The sequence below is a fragment of the Ctenocephalides felis genome, unplaced genomic scaffold (genome assembly GCF_003426905.1).
Source record: "Ctenocephalides felis isolate EL2017-DRISC unplaced genomic scaffold, ASM342690v1 CF-g0.4_SCAFFOLD_01886, whole genome shotgun sequence".
NCBI classification, from domain to species: Eukaryota; Metazoa; Arthropoda; class Insecta; order Siphonaptera; family Pulicidae; genus Ctenocephalides; species Ctenocephalides felis.
This window is the reverse complement of record NW_020538040.1, coordinates 161,230,260-161,246,343: the sequence shown is the minus strand read 5'-3', so window position 1 is coordinate 161,246,343 and position 16,084 is coordinate 161,230,260. Positions and strand designations below refer to the sequence as shown.

General features: G+C 29.9%; 1 protein-coding gene across 1 annotated transcript; it reads right to left on the bottom strand.

The window, feature by feature from the left end:
• Positions 1 to 14,402: 14,402 nt before the first annotated feature.
• Positions 14,403 to 15,863, bottom strand: LOC113376160. The gene has a single exon (XM_026616079.1). The coding sequence runs from the start codon at positions 15,861 to 15,863 to the stop codon at positions 14,403 to 14,405; it is 1,461 nt and encodes a 486-aa protein (XP_026471864.1).
• Between the last annotated feature and the right edge of the window lie 221 nt (positions 15,864 to 16,084).

Here is a 16,084-nt window from a genome sequence, read left to right as displayed (position 1 = left end):
AAATACCAAATATCCTTTATAAAAAGATATATATATATATATATATATATATATATATATATATATATATATATATGGGTATATAATTATTAAAAGTTGAGTATCATTTAAAGGGAGAAACTGCTCGTGGCATCCACAAGTGGGCAATATGGTTCCATGTTGGGAATCTAGGCTAGTTCGGCGTAACCGAGCGCACTAGTATCCCTATCCTAGACGAGGGAGGGATCCGGGATGCTCTCTTACCCTTACGTTTCAGTTGGTGTATTTGTGCTTGTGCCAGTGCAAACCGACACGGAATCTTTTGTCCCATCTCACGGTCTCCTATGCTACACACCGGCAACCGTTCGGAATTCGGATCAATATCAAACTGCCGCACACACATAAAATGCTCACTGTTCTCTATGTACAGAATCGTGCGACAGGACGGACTACTTGCGGAGTAAAAATATCTGACTATGGCCGATCTAATCCGTTTGACGGACGGAATAACATGTACTCCACAAGAAGCGACCCCAAACGCCGCCAAATCCGCGTTTCGGCTTCCCTGGGGAAAACTGACCTATACGTTGCTGGAAACACGCTGATCAAACTTATTTAAATTATTTCATTTCATTCTATTTGACAATAAGAGCGTTGTTTTTAACTCTGTTTTATTCAGAAATACATAAGAATTCCTATAAGCTAAATTGACAATATTTGAGAGCGATGTCGAAGAAGAACTCCAATGAGATCTTCTTAGTTTTACAATTAAAAAGATAATGATATATTGAAGCTAATCTAAGACTAAATCTAAAGGCCATTGACGTTTCAATCTTCTAACGCCAAATGGTTGGATAATGTCGCCTATTGATGGGTTTGAATGTGATAATAAGAGCGAATGAAGATTCGAATTATTGTGTTTTAAAAATAGAGATTTCATATTGACATTGAAATAATGATGCCGAATCACACTGACACAACAGGTTCTATTGGACCATAAAGTACTTTATATTACATATGCATATATCTATTGATATATTAATATATGTTCGGACGTCTTTTTGTTTTATTATATTGGCCATGAAGGTGACAAACTTCAGGGCATTACGCTTTACACGGAATGGTCGCTACCCCTGGTAGAGGGGGTAGCGGAGTGTTTTAATTGAACTAGTTGTTCACTTCAAAAAGTAAAGTCCGCTTAACAACATGTAAATAACCAATAGCAATAAATATATCTTCTTTCATTATAACTTATTAACAAATCAGCGATTGTAATTAGAACTGCAACAAATACATAATATACAAACAAATCAGTGTTTAATACAGTCCACAGCTACAAGGGTTATATTATAACCCAACAACCTAAATTATCGAAGGAGAGTTTTAATAAATTCTATAACTACGGAACACAAAAGTACAATATATATAGATATAATGTTTATATTTATACATATGCATATATCTATCCACTACCCTCTTGAAGTCCTAAAACACCGGTAGTACAAAAAGCTTGATATTAGAGAAGGAGAGAATGCTTAAATATTAAAAAAATTACTCTTCTATAATCAGCTAAACTAACGCATGAAAACATCCACATATAAGCTGTATATACATTATTAATTGTTTTATCAATCTCCATAACTAATATTTATTCCAAAGCCTTTTACGTACATGTATGACCATAATGGCATGGTTCGAAGCATGCAGGCGAATATATTACCTAATTTGAGCATATTACTCGCACATTCAGTTAGTTTAATAATAGTCCGAGATTTCTACCAGCAATATCAAATAATGCTATAATGGAATTATTTATTACACTATCCGTCACATAAAATAATATTACCAGACAATAAATGGAAACCTCAAATTGGCAAAAAATTATCCAACATATGGCAAAGAGGTTTAAATTTGTTACTTGTAGGTGTATTTTATTAAAATCTACATTATTGAGTACTGAATTTTTATCTAAAATAATTACAGGTTTCAAAGAAAAATTAGGTTATTCGAAAAGTAATTTAGTTCTTAGAATTGCTATATCAAATAGATGTTAAGATAATAGACTAGTAACATGTAAAATTGATAGAATACGATACAAAAAGTTAGTCAAAGATATATAAATGAAGGACGTTGTGTGTGGCTAAATGCTCTAAATATGCGAGGCAATAAAAAATAAAACAAAAACATATATTTAAATATCCAATTAAAAATAATAATACGTCAGTAATAATAAAACACATTTTAAATGATAGTTTAGGTACTTTCATTTAACTATACACCTCTCTCATCGCAAATATTCATATTAGTAATTATTGATCACTAAAAGCTTTCTCTTTCGCTAATTCACCATAGTAAAATTTTAGAGATCACATTCATATACAACATACAATTTTATGTATTTTTATTATAATGTACATTATTATTTATTAATAGTCAATTTACATCATTGTTAGTACTCCGATAAAAAATTCTACAAGTAAAAACTAAAAATATTTGCAAATTATCGGTATTATTTATTTTAGGAAAATTTCGCGTTTTTAATTTAATTTAATCGACTATTACAAATGAATTTAAAAGAAAACGAAGCATACTTGTTAATTGGCTCACATGCTAGAAGTACCCGGTTCGAGACCTACTATTGAAACAAAATTTGTGTTGTTAAAATTAAAATTACAGAATTCAAATAGTTGAGTTGAACTAGGAGTAAGAAGAAAAAGATTAGAACACGCGAAGATAAAAAGAAGAATAAAGAAATGGAGAATAGGAGTTGAAGAGAATAAGAAGATTAGAGGAGAGAGAAGAAAGAAGAAGATTACAAGAGAGAAGGATTAAGAAGTCAGTTGAAAAATTGTGTAGTATAGAATATATATATATATATATATATATATATATATATATATATAGAAATTGTATATGATATAGAAGGATGTGAAAAAAGTAATGTTGTAGGTGTCAATGCCCCGAATAATCCTGAGATTAGTTGATCACTCATTGCAGTGGATACTATTATAATTTTTAAATTTTAACCGATTTATTTATGTGTGCGTGAATAACTGTGTGTGAATAAGTATATCTGTGAGAGTGAGTAGAATCATAAGCAAAATAGCTCATAGAATTTTTGTAAATTCTGATTACTGTTAAATAAAGTATATATAAAAAATAAGTTTTATAATACAAATTTGTTGAAGTTTATAAAAAATAAAAAATTGAACCTAAATACAAAACTTACAATAAATGTTCAAACATTTAACACCCTATTGCCGCATGCTTTATATGGCGCCCCCCGAAAAGTGAATCATCAAAAACACGATCCCTCGCCTTTGCGTATTTTTGTACTGCGAATTAACCGCCAAACTTTTTTCATTAAATGAAAGATTTAATTTAATTGAACATAAATTAATATAATGTAATTGTGGATAATATGAATTACCTCAAAATAAATATTTAAGAATAAATATACATATGTACATTTATTTGTAAATATATATTAAACAAAAAAGAAATTACTGCATAATGAACAAACAAATATTCAGAATAAATTACACTTAATGTGTGTACAATATGTACACAGACTGAAGTTATGATTGTTATTAAAATAATTTTTACTAATTATTTATTATTATAATTTCAGGCCGTGTACAAATCGCACACATATTCTGTAGTAAGTTTATTTCATTAAATTGTAAGTTTAATAATTTGATATTTTTATTACATATTAATTATGCCAAATTCTGATACCGTAAATTATTATTGATAGACATTTATGTAAGTTTGAACGCATGAATCCAGTGGTGGCCAAATCGTATGGATTTTAAATGAATTGTTATTAAATTAATAACTGATCTTTGTCAATACATATATATATGTATTTATGCATATATACATATATATATATATATATATATATATATATATATATATATATATGTGTGTGTGCGTGAGTGTATGCGTGCTTAATTATACCAGTTAGTATACAAACAAGATATGTATAATATTTATATATCAATTACACGAAGTCAAAATTAATCGCCAAAGTGAAACATTATCCCAAGTATAAACAATTTAAAATGAATAACGAAATATTTTGCTACATGCATACTACTCGCAACGTACGACATATTGCGCAGGTCTGGGATCGCATGTGTTACGTATACATATAATACGGCGAAAAAGATGTAACCAAGTTAAATAAATAAATATGAAAAAGTAATAATTCCATTTTTAAAAAACAATAGCTCACTAAATAAAATTATTTTCTATTCGAAAAATCCAAACCTCTTACACAAGGTCATCCAATCGATTTTTAACCGTGTGCTCTCTGAATTGCATTGCAATTTCTGTATTTTAATACGGGCTCAAGCGCTTGTGATACTTTCTATTTATTGTATATAAGAGTGCTCACATTAGATAAATCCTATAACAATTAACTAAATGCAATAATTGCGGAATATTAAAATTCCGATGAATATTGTCAAAACACATATATTGACAAACATGCCATCATATTATCAAAAAAATTAGTATGCTTATTAAAGAAATAAATGTTTTATTTAATTAATCATATTATTCAAGATTGTAAATTCACATGGAAATATATAAATTTTTACTTTATATAAGAAATAAATTTTAATATCTACTTTTTTAAGCTGTTGTGATTATTTGACCTAACTAACTACGTCGGCTTTATAGTTGTCCTATATATTTATTATTTATGAATTTTATTATTACAATTTTTAAAACAGTGATGAAAAGACTTGAAATAGTTTCTTTGATATAAATAAATAAATTAGCATTGTATGAACTTTAATTTTATTTTTGGTGAATATGGTCTTTTTCAGGGCATTTACGAAGAAGAAAACGCTCCTGACGAGCAAGCTGAATTAGATTTTAAGGCTCACCATTAAACCAATTTGAATATACGGTATACAGCCATGAGGATCAACTTCCAACTCAAACGTGCCAAATTCGAAGATTCCAATATAAATTATTAGAAGAAATCTTGAAAACACACATCTTTCCAACAAACTATGTTCTAAATTGGTCAATACACAAAGATACAGATACTAGGACCGTCAAGGATGAAATAAGCACTCTCTCACACAAGTACAAAAGCCGTCTCGCGGATCAACCACCAAACTTGCTTGCCAGAAACTCCGCAAAAACTCTACTAGGGTCAGGTTGAAGAGGAAGTTCCTTCTGCGTTAATTATCAGATTCAATAGATAAGATCTTTGACTAATCACTGGGAATCGTGAGATGATTTGTATTTTTCTAAGAATCTGTAAAGAACTGGTCCTTTACCGATTATTTTATTTGTTATCTGTTTCGGGACAGTTGTAAAAATTAATATTTAATATAAAAAAATAATTTAAGGATACATGACCTATATTCTCTGAATGTGTAGTATACACAAGCGATAAAAAAATGCTTTATCAATTGGTGAGTAAGAACTGAGTAGATTAGAGAGACAGTTCGATTTTAACAGATCAGAACAGATCAAGCAGAATTCAACAACCATTCATGAATACATTTATAACCTCATACGCACGGGCGTATTCGATCAAACGCGAGAGAGCACATGGGATGCATCTGCGTCATTTGAAACAAACCAAGGTGATGGCGAATAATACATGGAACTATGAAAACAATGATACAAAATCGGTATATTAATACAAAATTGTGTTAATAGCTTAAGTATTATTCCTAATATATATATATATATATATATATATATATATATATATACTAGATGACCCGACAGACGACCTGTACCCACGTCTACAATTCAAAAGTTCAAAATTCTTTAATATCCTATCCTATACTTTTTAATATCCTATTTGATGTCCTGTCTGTGTGATGCATCTATGGTCTTAGCATAAGCAGTATAAGAAATTCAGAAAAAAATAATTTAGTATCTGCGGTAAAAGAACAATATCACACTTGATTTTACCACACAACATAATTGCTTCAATAATTTAGTCTATAATTTTCATAATCTCGTACGATATATTAGTTGCTTTTTGGCAAATATAACTTCTAAAGTACATTTTTCTTACTAATAATTTAATAAACATTATTGTTTAAGTTCAAATCTTAGGTGAATTAATTTGTAAAATCTAGTTCATATGAGCACTCTTCAATATATGATCAACTTGCTAAATATTCCATATCCAATGCCAAATAAATAAATTTTTGCCACATAAAACAAAATTCTGAATCATTTTTTCAATAAGTAGAATTTTTTTTTTTGTATTGTTAAATAATTTAGTGAAGTCAACCAAAATGCGACATGCATAAGTTTAAAAAAATAATGTTTATGCAATTTTGGACTAATTGTGTTATTTATTAAACTGAATTATATAATTTCATCTGCCAAGCATCATATAATGCTGACTGTATCTTGTATTATTTTAATTTCTGGCACATCTCAGCTGATTTTCGGCAATAATAATGTAGACATTAAATTTTTCTTGTGTATTATATTCTAATATTATCTAGGCTCATAATTTCAGCTAAATTCAAATTTTAAGTGAATTGACATTTCTAGCAGATGACAGTTCAAATGTTTTCAATGTCAAACAATAATAATTGTTTTTTTGTAATTTTTGCCATTTATTTCTACAATTTTACTATAGTTTTATCGTTCATTAAATCTTAAAAATTTCCTTTGACAAACTCTAAAAAGATCAAAATCCGAATAACCGTTTAGGAGAACTATCATATCCTACACCCGTACAGAAGAATTTTATTTGTAAGATATACATATATATATATATATATATATATATATATATATATATATATTTTGTAGAGTTTCGAACAAGAATCCAAAAATAATACAAAATAAAAAACAAGAAAAGTTTTTAAAAAAACAATTTCTTTATTTAATTATTTGTTTATTGTCGACGTTTCGGAACTAGGTACGTTCCATCTTCAGGACATCTGTCAAGAAACATGATCTTGATGAGATTTTAGCAAACAATATGTTTAGGAAAAGAAAATAGATTTTTCTTAAATAATGAATTAATTGCAAAAAAAATATAATAATGTACAGAAATATGATAATATGTTCAAAATGAAAATGATAAAAATGATAAAAATAAATGAGTGGATTATCAGAACAGGATATTAAACATAATAGAAATTTTTTTTTTTTTTTTTTGAAAGTTATGGAAATTTTTTAAGAAAAGGTTAATGACAAAGTTGAATTAATTAATTACCTGTATGTTTGAATATTTGTTAGTACTTTGTCATTAACCTTTTCTTAAAAAATTTCCATAACTTTCAAAAAAAAAAAAAAAAAAAAAAAAAAAAAATCTATTATGTTTAATATCCTGTTCTGATAATCCACTCATTTATTTTTATCATTTTTATCATTTTCATTTTGAACATATCATATTTCTGTACATTATTATATTTTTTTTTTTTGCAATTAATTCATTATTTAAGAAAAATCTATTTTCTTTTCCTAAACATATTGTTTGCTAAAATCTCATCAAGATCATGTTTCTTGACAGATGTCCTGAAGATGGAACGTACCTAGTTCCGAAACGTCGACAATAAACAAATAATTAAATAAAGAAATAGTTTTTTTAAAAACTTTTCTTGTTTTTTATTTTGTATTATTTTTGGATTCTTGTTCGAAACTCTACAAAATATACACAAATCCAAGACTCTACCATTCAATATATATATATATATATATATATATATATATATAAATATATATATATATATATATATATATATATATATTAACAAATAGAACAAATTCCTTATGTGGAAGTACTGCGACTTACGAGCAGCCCGACATTCGAGTGTTTCAAGCCGCCAAAGGAGAGATTCTAGCCAAATTCGTGATACGAGCTTTAAGCGAGTAATATGAAAAATTACATTATAACAATGATTTTCCTATCATAGAAATATTTTCTGTTTTTTTTTTGTTTTATTGTACATAGCAAACTATACACAGTACATTCAGCTACTATATTTTGTCTGATAGTAAATTAATTTATAGTATTATTTTATAGTTATTTCAAATATATATTAATATTAAGTGTGTAGTAATGATTTACTCACGCAAAAATATTTAGTATTACAATAATTTATCAGCTACTTTATGAGCTTTAAATAAAGTTTGTCGAAACATGTCTAACACATTTCCGCAATTCAAGAATGGACAGGAAAAAACAATAATTAAATTTATAAATAGTAAATTTATGTCTAATATTCAGAAAACTTCACAAAAACCACAATGCTGGAATCAATTAATTGCATTTCAATGCATGTGTAAGGGAAAAAGTGCTTTAAGATACGAGCGTAGTTACGGAACGAATTAAACTGGTATGTCTGAGAACCACTGTACTCCCAAGTGATTTAATTTAATATTACACAGTTTAAAAAACTGCGATGTAAGTTTTAATATTAAATACGTTTTTAATAACAAATAAGTAAAATAAATATAACAGGTTAACATTAGCATATGTATCATGCGCAGCAAATATGTGAGAGTGTATTTGGTCATTAAACAAAAATGAATTACATTGTATATACACAGTAAATTATCAAACATTTTATTTCAATTGAATTTATGCAAACCGAGTTAAATTTGGAATTTAAATATTTACGTTGTATTTGCAGCGATGGTCAAAGCACTGCGCAATGTTAAGAATATATCATAAATACATTGAATTGATTGATTGAATAAAATTTTTTTTTTATTCATTCCATATTATATAATGGAGTTATTTATGAGTTATATGACAAAATCACACATAATAATAAAAAAATAATAATAATCACAGAAAGAAAAAAAAAGAATAAATAAATAAATAAAAATGAATTACAAATAAGGAAAAATAAATAAATAAATAAAAATTGTAGTAATTGCTCGAATAAGCAATCCACTATAGAAAACAAATGTTAAACTATAATATAAGAAGAAAATACCTTAACGTGGTAATTATTGTAACATGCATACACTAATAAGCATGACAATCACATGTGACGCATTTTTATTACGAATCTAATCAATGTGAGAATGTTAGTAAATGAGAGTACTATATAGTAAAACAACGCATTGATAAGAATATATCTGATAGCAGTAGAATATATAAATATTCGAATCTTTTTATAATAATACAAATACATACGTTTCTGTACAGCAAGCTGGCTTGATATCGTTATACGGTTTGTATAAAAATATGCCCTAATTATTATATATACATATACATATACATATACATACATATATATATATATATATATATATATATATATAATATTGTATAAATGACTGCTATTTTTTGTTCATCACATACATTTTTTCATGTTCATCATAATAGTTTAAGGGGGTCTTCCGGAATATGAGGCATGGATTTTATGCGATTTGTAAAGGCCGTAAAAAATAAACAAACAATATTTTTTTACAAGTAATTAATTATTATTTTTACAATATAAAAAAATCAAAAATTAAGAACAGTCCTAAATTTTTAATTCTAGAAGGAGAGTGCTAGGTGTAAAAAAACGGAATTTTTTAAAAATAGTAAAAAATCGTAATTTGATGATAAGCGTATTTTATACTGAAGAAATATCTATAAGAAAGATTCTGTGAAAATTTAAAGTAAATCGGTCGAGTCCAATTGTGAAAAAAACTGTTGGTAAAGAAGCGCAAAGGAAGAAAACAGAGGAGGTCTGCCGTGCTCAAACAGCTTTATCTCCGAAAATAATTTAAATTTTAAAAAATTCTCTTACACACATATTCTTGAATGGTTAAACTTTGGAAATATTGAAAAAATCTAAATCGATTTTTTGAAAATTCTAGACCGCCCCTTAAACAAATAAAACCTCTACAAGGCTTGGGTAATAGGAACCACAATAATGTAAGACCTCGATGCCGAAAAACATTTTAAATTATTTCCAATAACAAAGCAAACAAATGAAGTTGTCTTAAAACAAATGTATCTCATGTGATCAATTAAATATTAACAGCAACACTTTTAGAAAAACATTAAAATCGTGTTATATACGTTGCCGGTGAAAATGCACATTTCTTTGAAGTCGGTAATAGAAAATGTTCGGCTTATATTATAACGATGACATATGTACTAGCACACATAATTCTAATAATTTTCGTTCGAATAAAAACATCCAACTTTTTTGTTTGTATAGCCTAGGAACGGTTACCATGATACCACGGCCATCAATGATCATTTATCGTGAGGTAACTGATGATGATTTCATCTTTTAATACTCATATATATACATGTATATATATAAAATTTGATATTTCAGTCACACATCATTCGATAAATAGGAAACAAAACAATACATTCATATTTACACACTGACTTCCATATACAAACAATTGTGCTAAGATGTTTGTATTTTATTTGACTACTTTATAACAACGCTAATAATAACGTAAGCTACAGTAGAACTCCAATTATCCGAACTCCAATTATCCGAACTCCGACCATCCGAATCGCCGATTATCCGAATCACTTTCAGAAAAAAAAATTGTCCAAAAAAAGTCTAAGTGCGCTATTATTCTTCCACCAGCAAAGCCAGTGTAGGCACATTGTTTGTTTTGATTTGACGGAGATGTTTACAAAACAATGATTTTTATTTCTAAACTTGTACATAAGTACATTTTATTTATATTTAAAACATGTGAAAATGTTATGTTTCTTTCATTTAATTCAATAAAAAAATAGTGCAATATCAAAACGTAACTTTTTTTCTCTCCAATGGCAATTTTTAAAAAAAACTCCGATTATCCGAATATTTGATTATCCGAATGGGTCCCGGTCCCCATTAATTCGGATAATTGGAGTTCTACTGTATTTTGAATTGGATTGTATAAAAGACTTGAACTAATTGTAAGATTGCAACGACAATGCAATCTTGAGTAGTATGATGACGGATGTGTGTCGTGTGTGTTGTGTTATTAATAGTCGTAAGGCGCTTACCCCCAAACAAAGAAGCCGCATCTAGCATTGCACTTGGATCCGGCACCCCTGGGGGCCCAGAACCTTTGCCCTCACTATCATTGTCGCCGTTTTCTTTATCCATTCCTTGGGCAGTGTGATTAATCACGTTCGAATTCAATGTCAGTTACTTGAATCCGCAATTTACATTTTGAACAAAATTTGAACATAATCATATAACCATCACAAAACTTGACACTCCACAATGATTTACACTTTCATTTAAAAAATCGATTGTGTTAAAGCACCACAATTAACGATACTGGACGTGTATAAAAATAATGATTGATTACGATCGTTTTATTTACACTGTAGACAGAGGACACTTTTCACTTTTCTTAAATACTGATCGGTACCGGCACTTAATTTTATTTAATTGAGAACAAAATGTCTGCCGATTCTCGTCAAGACGAGTTAATTCATTGCAGTATGTTTGGCTTTGGCGCGATGTCTGGCCTTACACAAACACAAATGGCATTGCATGAATTACCGACGTCAAAAATACAATTTATGTCAATAACTTATTAAAACGATAACACCACGTGACTGCACTTCTAACCTAAACTACACATAACCGGCGAATGCATCTCGCGACCACATCATGGCAAATGGCAATTAATTTACGTAATTATCGCATAAAATCGTGAAAATATGTGTCGCAGCGCTCGACGTAGGTTCGAGTCAAGATGGCTCCGATATCCTATATAATGTGAGAGCGCCGAACAGTTTAAGCGAGAGAAACGAAAGACATCGGCTACGGGCGAGCGAGATGCCAGAAGCTCGGGCCGCGGGTTTCAGTTATTTCCCCCACCACCGGTAGGGTCCACTAGTCTGTCTCTACGAGCGAGTGTGCGAGTGTGCGATCGCGATGTGTTCCTCTGACGGCGTACGATGACTGCGATGTATTCGGCTGTCGCTGTACTTCTGCATGGCACACGACGCTCTATGTCTGCTTACAGTGCTTACCGCGAGCCGATTGTGTGTATCCGTATTTCAACTACACCACACTGTGCTACGTACTTAGTACCTACTACTACCGATGCGTTACTTGCGAGTGTGCGTGCACGAGTGCGCGAGTCCCCGCGTTTGCTTTGTGCTTGTGCAGGCGGACGATTCATCCCCTCTCGCCAAACTCTGCGCCTTATGCCGCGGCCCGCGGCCCAATTCACACAACTTAACCTCTCGCAGATCGCAGGAACACAACTGATACTTCGCCGCTTCGCCGTAAGCCCGACGGCCGCGGCGGTCAAGCACAGTTTGCAGCGTAACATGCATCCTATGCATCGCGTTCGGCTCTGTCGTTTCATCTTGCTTATGACTCATAACTGATTCAGAGTAACGATTATCAATCTGCACATCATCTCCAAAATGCGATATGTGTCACAAGAATAGTATTAAGGCTTAGTCTTCCTATCCCCGCGCAATTGTCTGTGAAACCGACGAAACAGTTTTTCGCAAATATTTTTTTCCATGAACTTTAATAGTTTGCACTTTTGGGTACATTATGTACTTGTAATTGTAATTGTAATATAATTTAAATATATATTGCATATAATTATAAAAAAATGAATATACAGTAGAATCCGATTAGTATGACGCCGGATATATTGACAACCGCTTAATATGACGTAATTGCACTAGGAATTTGGTTTCCATATAAAATTCCTTAAAAAAACAGCTGTCTAATCGGATATATTGACATCGCTTACATTGCGATTGCTATGTCTTTTGTGCACAATAGCACCAGGGACTCTTTTTACAATAAAATTATGTAAAGAAATCAATCAAAAATTACTGATTACTTACATTAAAAAAACACATTTTTATGTTTATGGGTAGGGTAGACTAATTATTAATGGCCTACCACGGTTGTCTCATAAACAAATAAAATTAGATTTTTTTAACAATTATATTTGATAGTAGAGGGCAAAAAATGTATAAATTCATAACCAGCCATCACCTTTATTCTTATGACTTTGCTATCAGAAGATAAGCGGCACATAACTGCGATAAAAAGGACCAGCTGAACCTTTAATTTGGCAAAGGTGTAAGCAATAAAATAGTAAAGTTTAAAAAAAGCAATTTTACAAGAGATTAATTGAATAAATTGTTATTCCGGCTCTTCTGATGAATATTTCTGACCAATAGCAGATTAATGTAATATACTGTGTTGTCTTTGTTACAATGTACCCACAGAATTAATATTTTGCATTGGTTCAATAATGTAGCATAAAATGCCTTTAAAATTTAATAGAAGAAATTGCATCTGTTCGCCCCCTGGTTGTTCCACTTTACCCCGTATGTGAAGTAAAATGGGTCAGATACCAAATGTATAAATAATAGTAAAAAATATAATATTTATATAATTAGGAATTATGTACGTATGTATGTAAGTTTTTCTGAACATAGTTCGATAGATGCTTCTTGATGTATGTTATGTGTTGTTCATTGGGTTTAGACAGTATAATTACCGTAAGTCAAATTGGGCCGTTGTGCCTCCGCCCTACCCTATGTCAATTTTATTTTATATTAAATTTTAATGTGTCATTTTTATTTTTAATTAAAACGTTTGTATTGGCTTTTCTTTTAAATTACTGAAACATGTAACATATTTGCATATTAAAAAGTTTTTCTTCAGTACGCTTTTAATGACGACCGGTTAGTATGACGAGATTTCGGCGTCCCTTCGATGTAATACTAAGCAGATTCTACTGTAATTATATACATTTTTTTATAATTATATACAATATATACTTAAATTACATGACAATGATCTCAAGATATGAGGTTTTTAAGAATTTTAAGGTATTTTATGTTTATTTTTGAAATAAAAAGTTTTATGTTTTTCTTTCCTAGACTATAAGAAAAAATATGATTTTTTTAGGTTGTTGTGGAAAGACTGATAATCATTAAAGTAATAAATAATTTATGGTAACAATTTATATTTTTTGTTTATTACATCTTATGGTATCTGTAAAATAAGCCACTAAGTTTTTTTTTTTTTTATTTTTATTAAAATGGCCTCGTTTTAATCCAAACATTTTAGCCATATCCATTGATACATATTATAAAATACAATACTATACATTACAAAATATTTCTTCTGTATGAATATATAAAAAACGAGAAAATTATTAATAACATATCTTCATTAACTTGATTTCTATAAGTCACTACAATTTTATATTGCACTCATTCATGAATCCAGCAACACTCTATATATTCCTATATTACTCTCACTAATAATGTGTCTTGCATTTATTGGAAATTGTACTTTTAGCTGTTGTAGTCTTTTATATAATTTCCCGTTTTTTTATATAATTTGCAATTCCAAAATATGTGGTCCAATGTGTCTAATATGATACTACAAGCACAAAATGGGTCTTCTTTGATACCGATTCTGAATAGATGACTGTTTTCCTTGTGTGTGATAGCCTTAGTCTACAGATTGTTGTCTTTCTCTCCTATTCCATTTAATATTTTGAAACCATGTCCTTCTCGATACCTTCGGGTTACACGGTTTGGTAAAGTCTTCCTTCAAACGTGAGTCTTGATCGAATACCTTTTGCCATTGAGACATTCCATTTTTTGTAACAATTCCTTTAAGGTCTACTGCAGGAATTTTATTTACAATCGAGGGTGTGCTATGTGCATCTTTGGCCAGCCCATCCGCGATCTCATTTCCGATGATATTCGCATGTCCTCTTATCCATATTAATTCGATATTATGCTTCTGTTTAATTAAATCTTCTATCTTTCTAATACTGTCGAAAATTAGTGGATTGCCAAAATATTTAGGTATATTTAAAGCATGTAAAGCAGATTTACTATCTGACAAAATTATAACTTTTTTCAATTTATGTTTCCTGATTAGGTCTAATGCTCCATTAATGGCCATCACTTCCGCCGTGAATATTGTAGCCCAATCGGGCATTTTAATTTGAAGTTGTTTGTTTTGACTTGGGATCCAAACTGCGCATCCAACCCCATTATCTGTCTTTGAACCGTCGGTATATATTTGAATAAAATTTTTCCATCTTGAATGCATTAAGTTGTTCAGTTTCAGATTTATTAATTTCTTGTCTATCTTCTTTTCATTATCAAAATCATCTGATAAATGTATGTACTTTTTAGGTAACGTGCCTTTCCAAGACATAGTGAAGTATGTTAATCTGTTATTTACCATCATTTCTTCTTCTAGTGGTTTAAGTGTATGGAACCCAGCAATTAAAGGTGGTATTGGTTTTTTGTGCCAGAATCTATTTTCAAAATGCAGAACTGCAAGTGGCTCTAAACAGTTGTGTATCCATGCATGATCATAATTAAATTTTTTAATCAAAAACCTATTAGTTATAACCTGTCTTCTTATCTCTAAAGGAGCTTCTGCAGCTTCAGCCAACAACGAATTTGTAGGTGTCGACTTCAGTGCTCCCAAGCATATTCTTAACGCTGCATATTGTATTCTATTTAGTCTATCCATTATCCCTTTAGAACTTCCTCCATAAATTTGACATCCGTAATCGAAATGGGGTCTAATAACGGCTTTGTAAAACGAGAGACAGATATTGGGATGTGCACCCCAAGTGGTGCCAGTTACTCGTTTTAGGATATTAATTCCTTTTTCACATTTAGCCAACATTTCATTAACGTGTTTGTTAAAGGATAATTTTGTATCCAATATCATTCCTAAAATTTTGATGTTCTCCAATATTTTATTTGAATCGAGTCTATATTTATACTGATGTAATTTTTGGGAGCCTATGCCTAGTGAATAGAATGCATTTAGATTTTGAGGTTCAAGTGTGAGTTTATTGTCCCGCATCCATTCTAAATCTTTTCTTAAAGAGCTGTTCATTTCATCACTACATTCCTGTAATGATCGCGAAGAAATATACATGACTAAATCATCTGCATATTGTAATTTTTTCACTTTTGTCCCTTCTGTCTCTATGAAATCCGACGTATAGATGTTTAAATAATATTGGACTTAAAATCGAGCCTTGAGGGATACCATTAAAAGTTATTCTTGGACCTATGAGTCGATTCTGGTTTCTAACATAAATCTTTCTATCGGATAGAAGTGACATAATAGTGTTAGTAATTTTGTTTGGAATATTT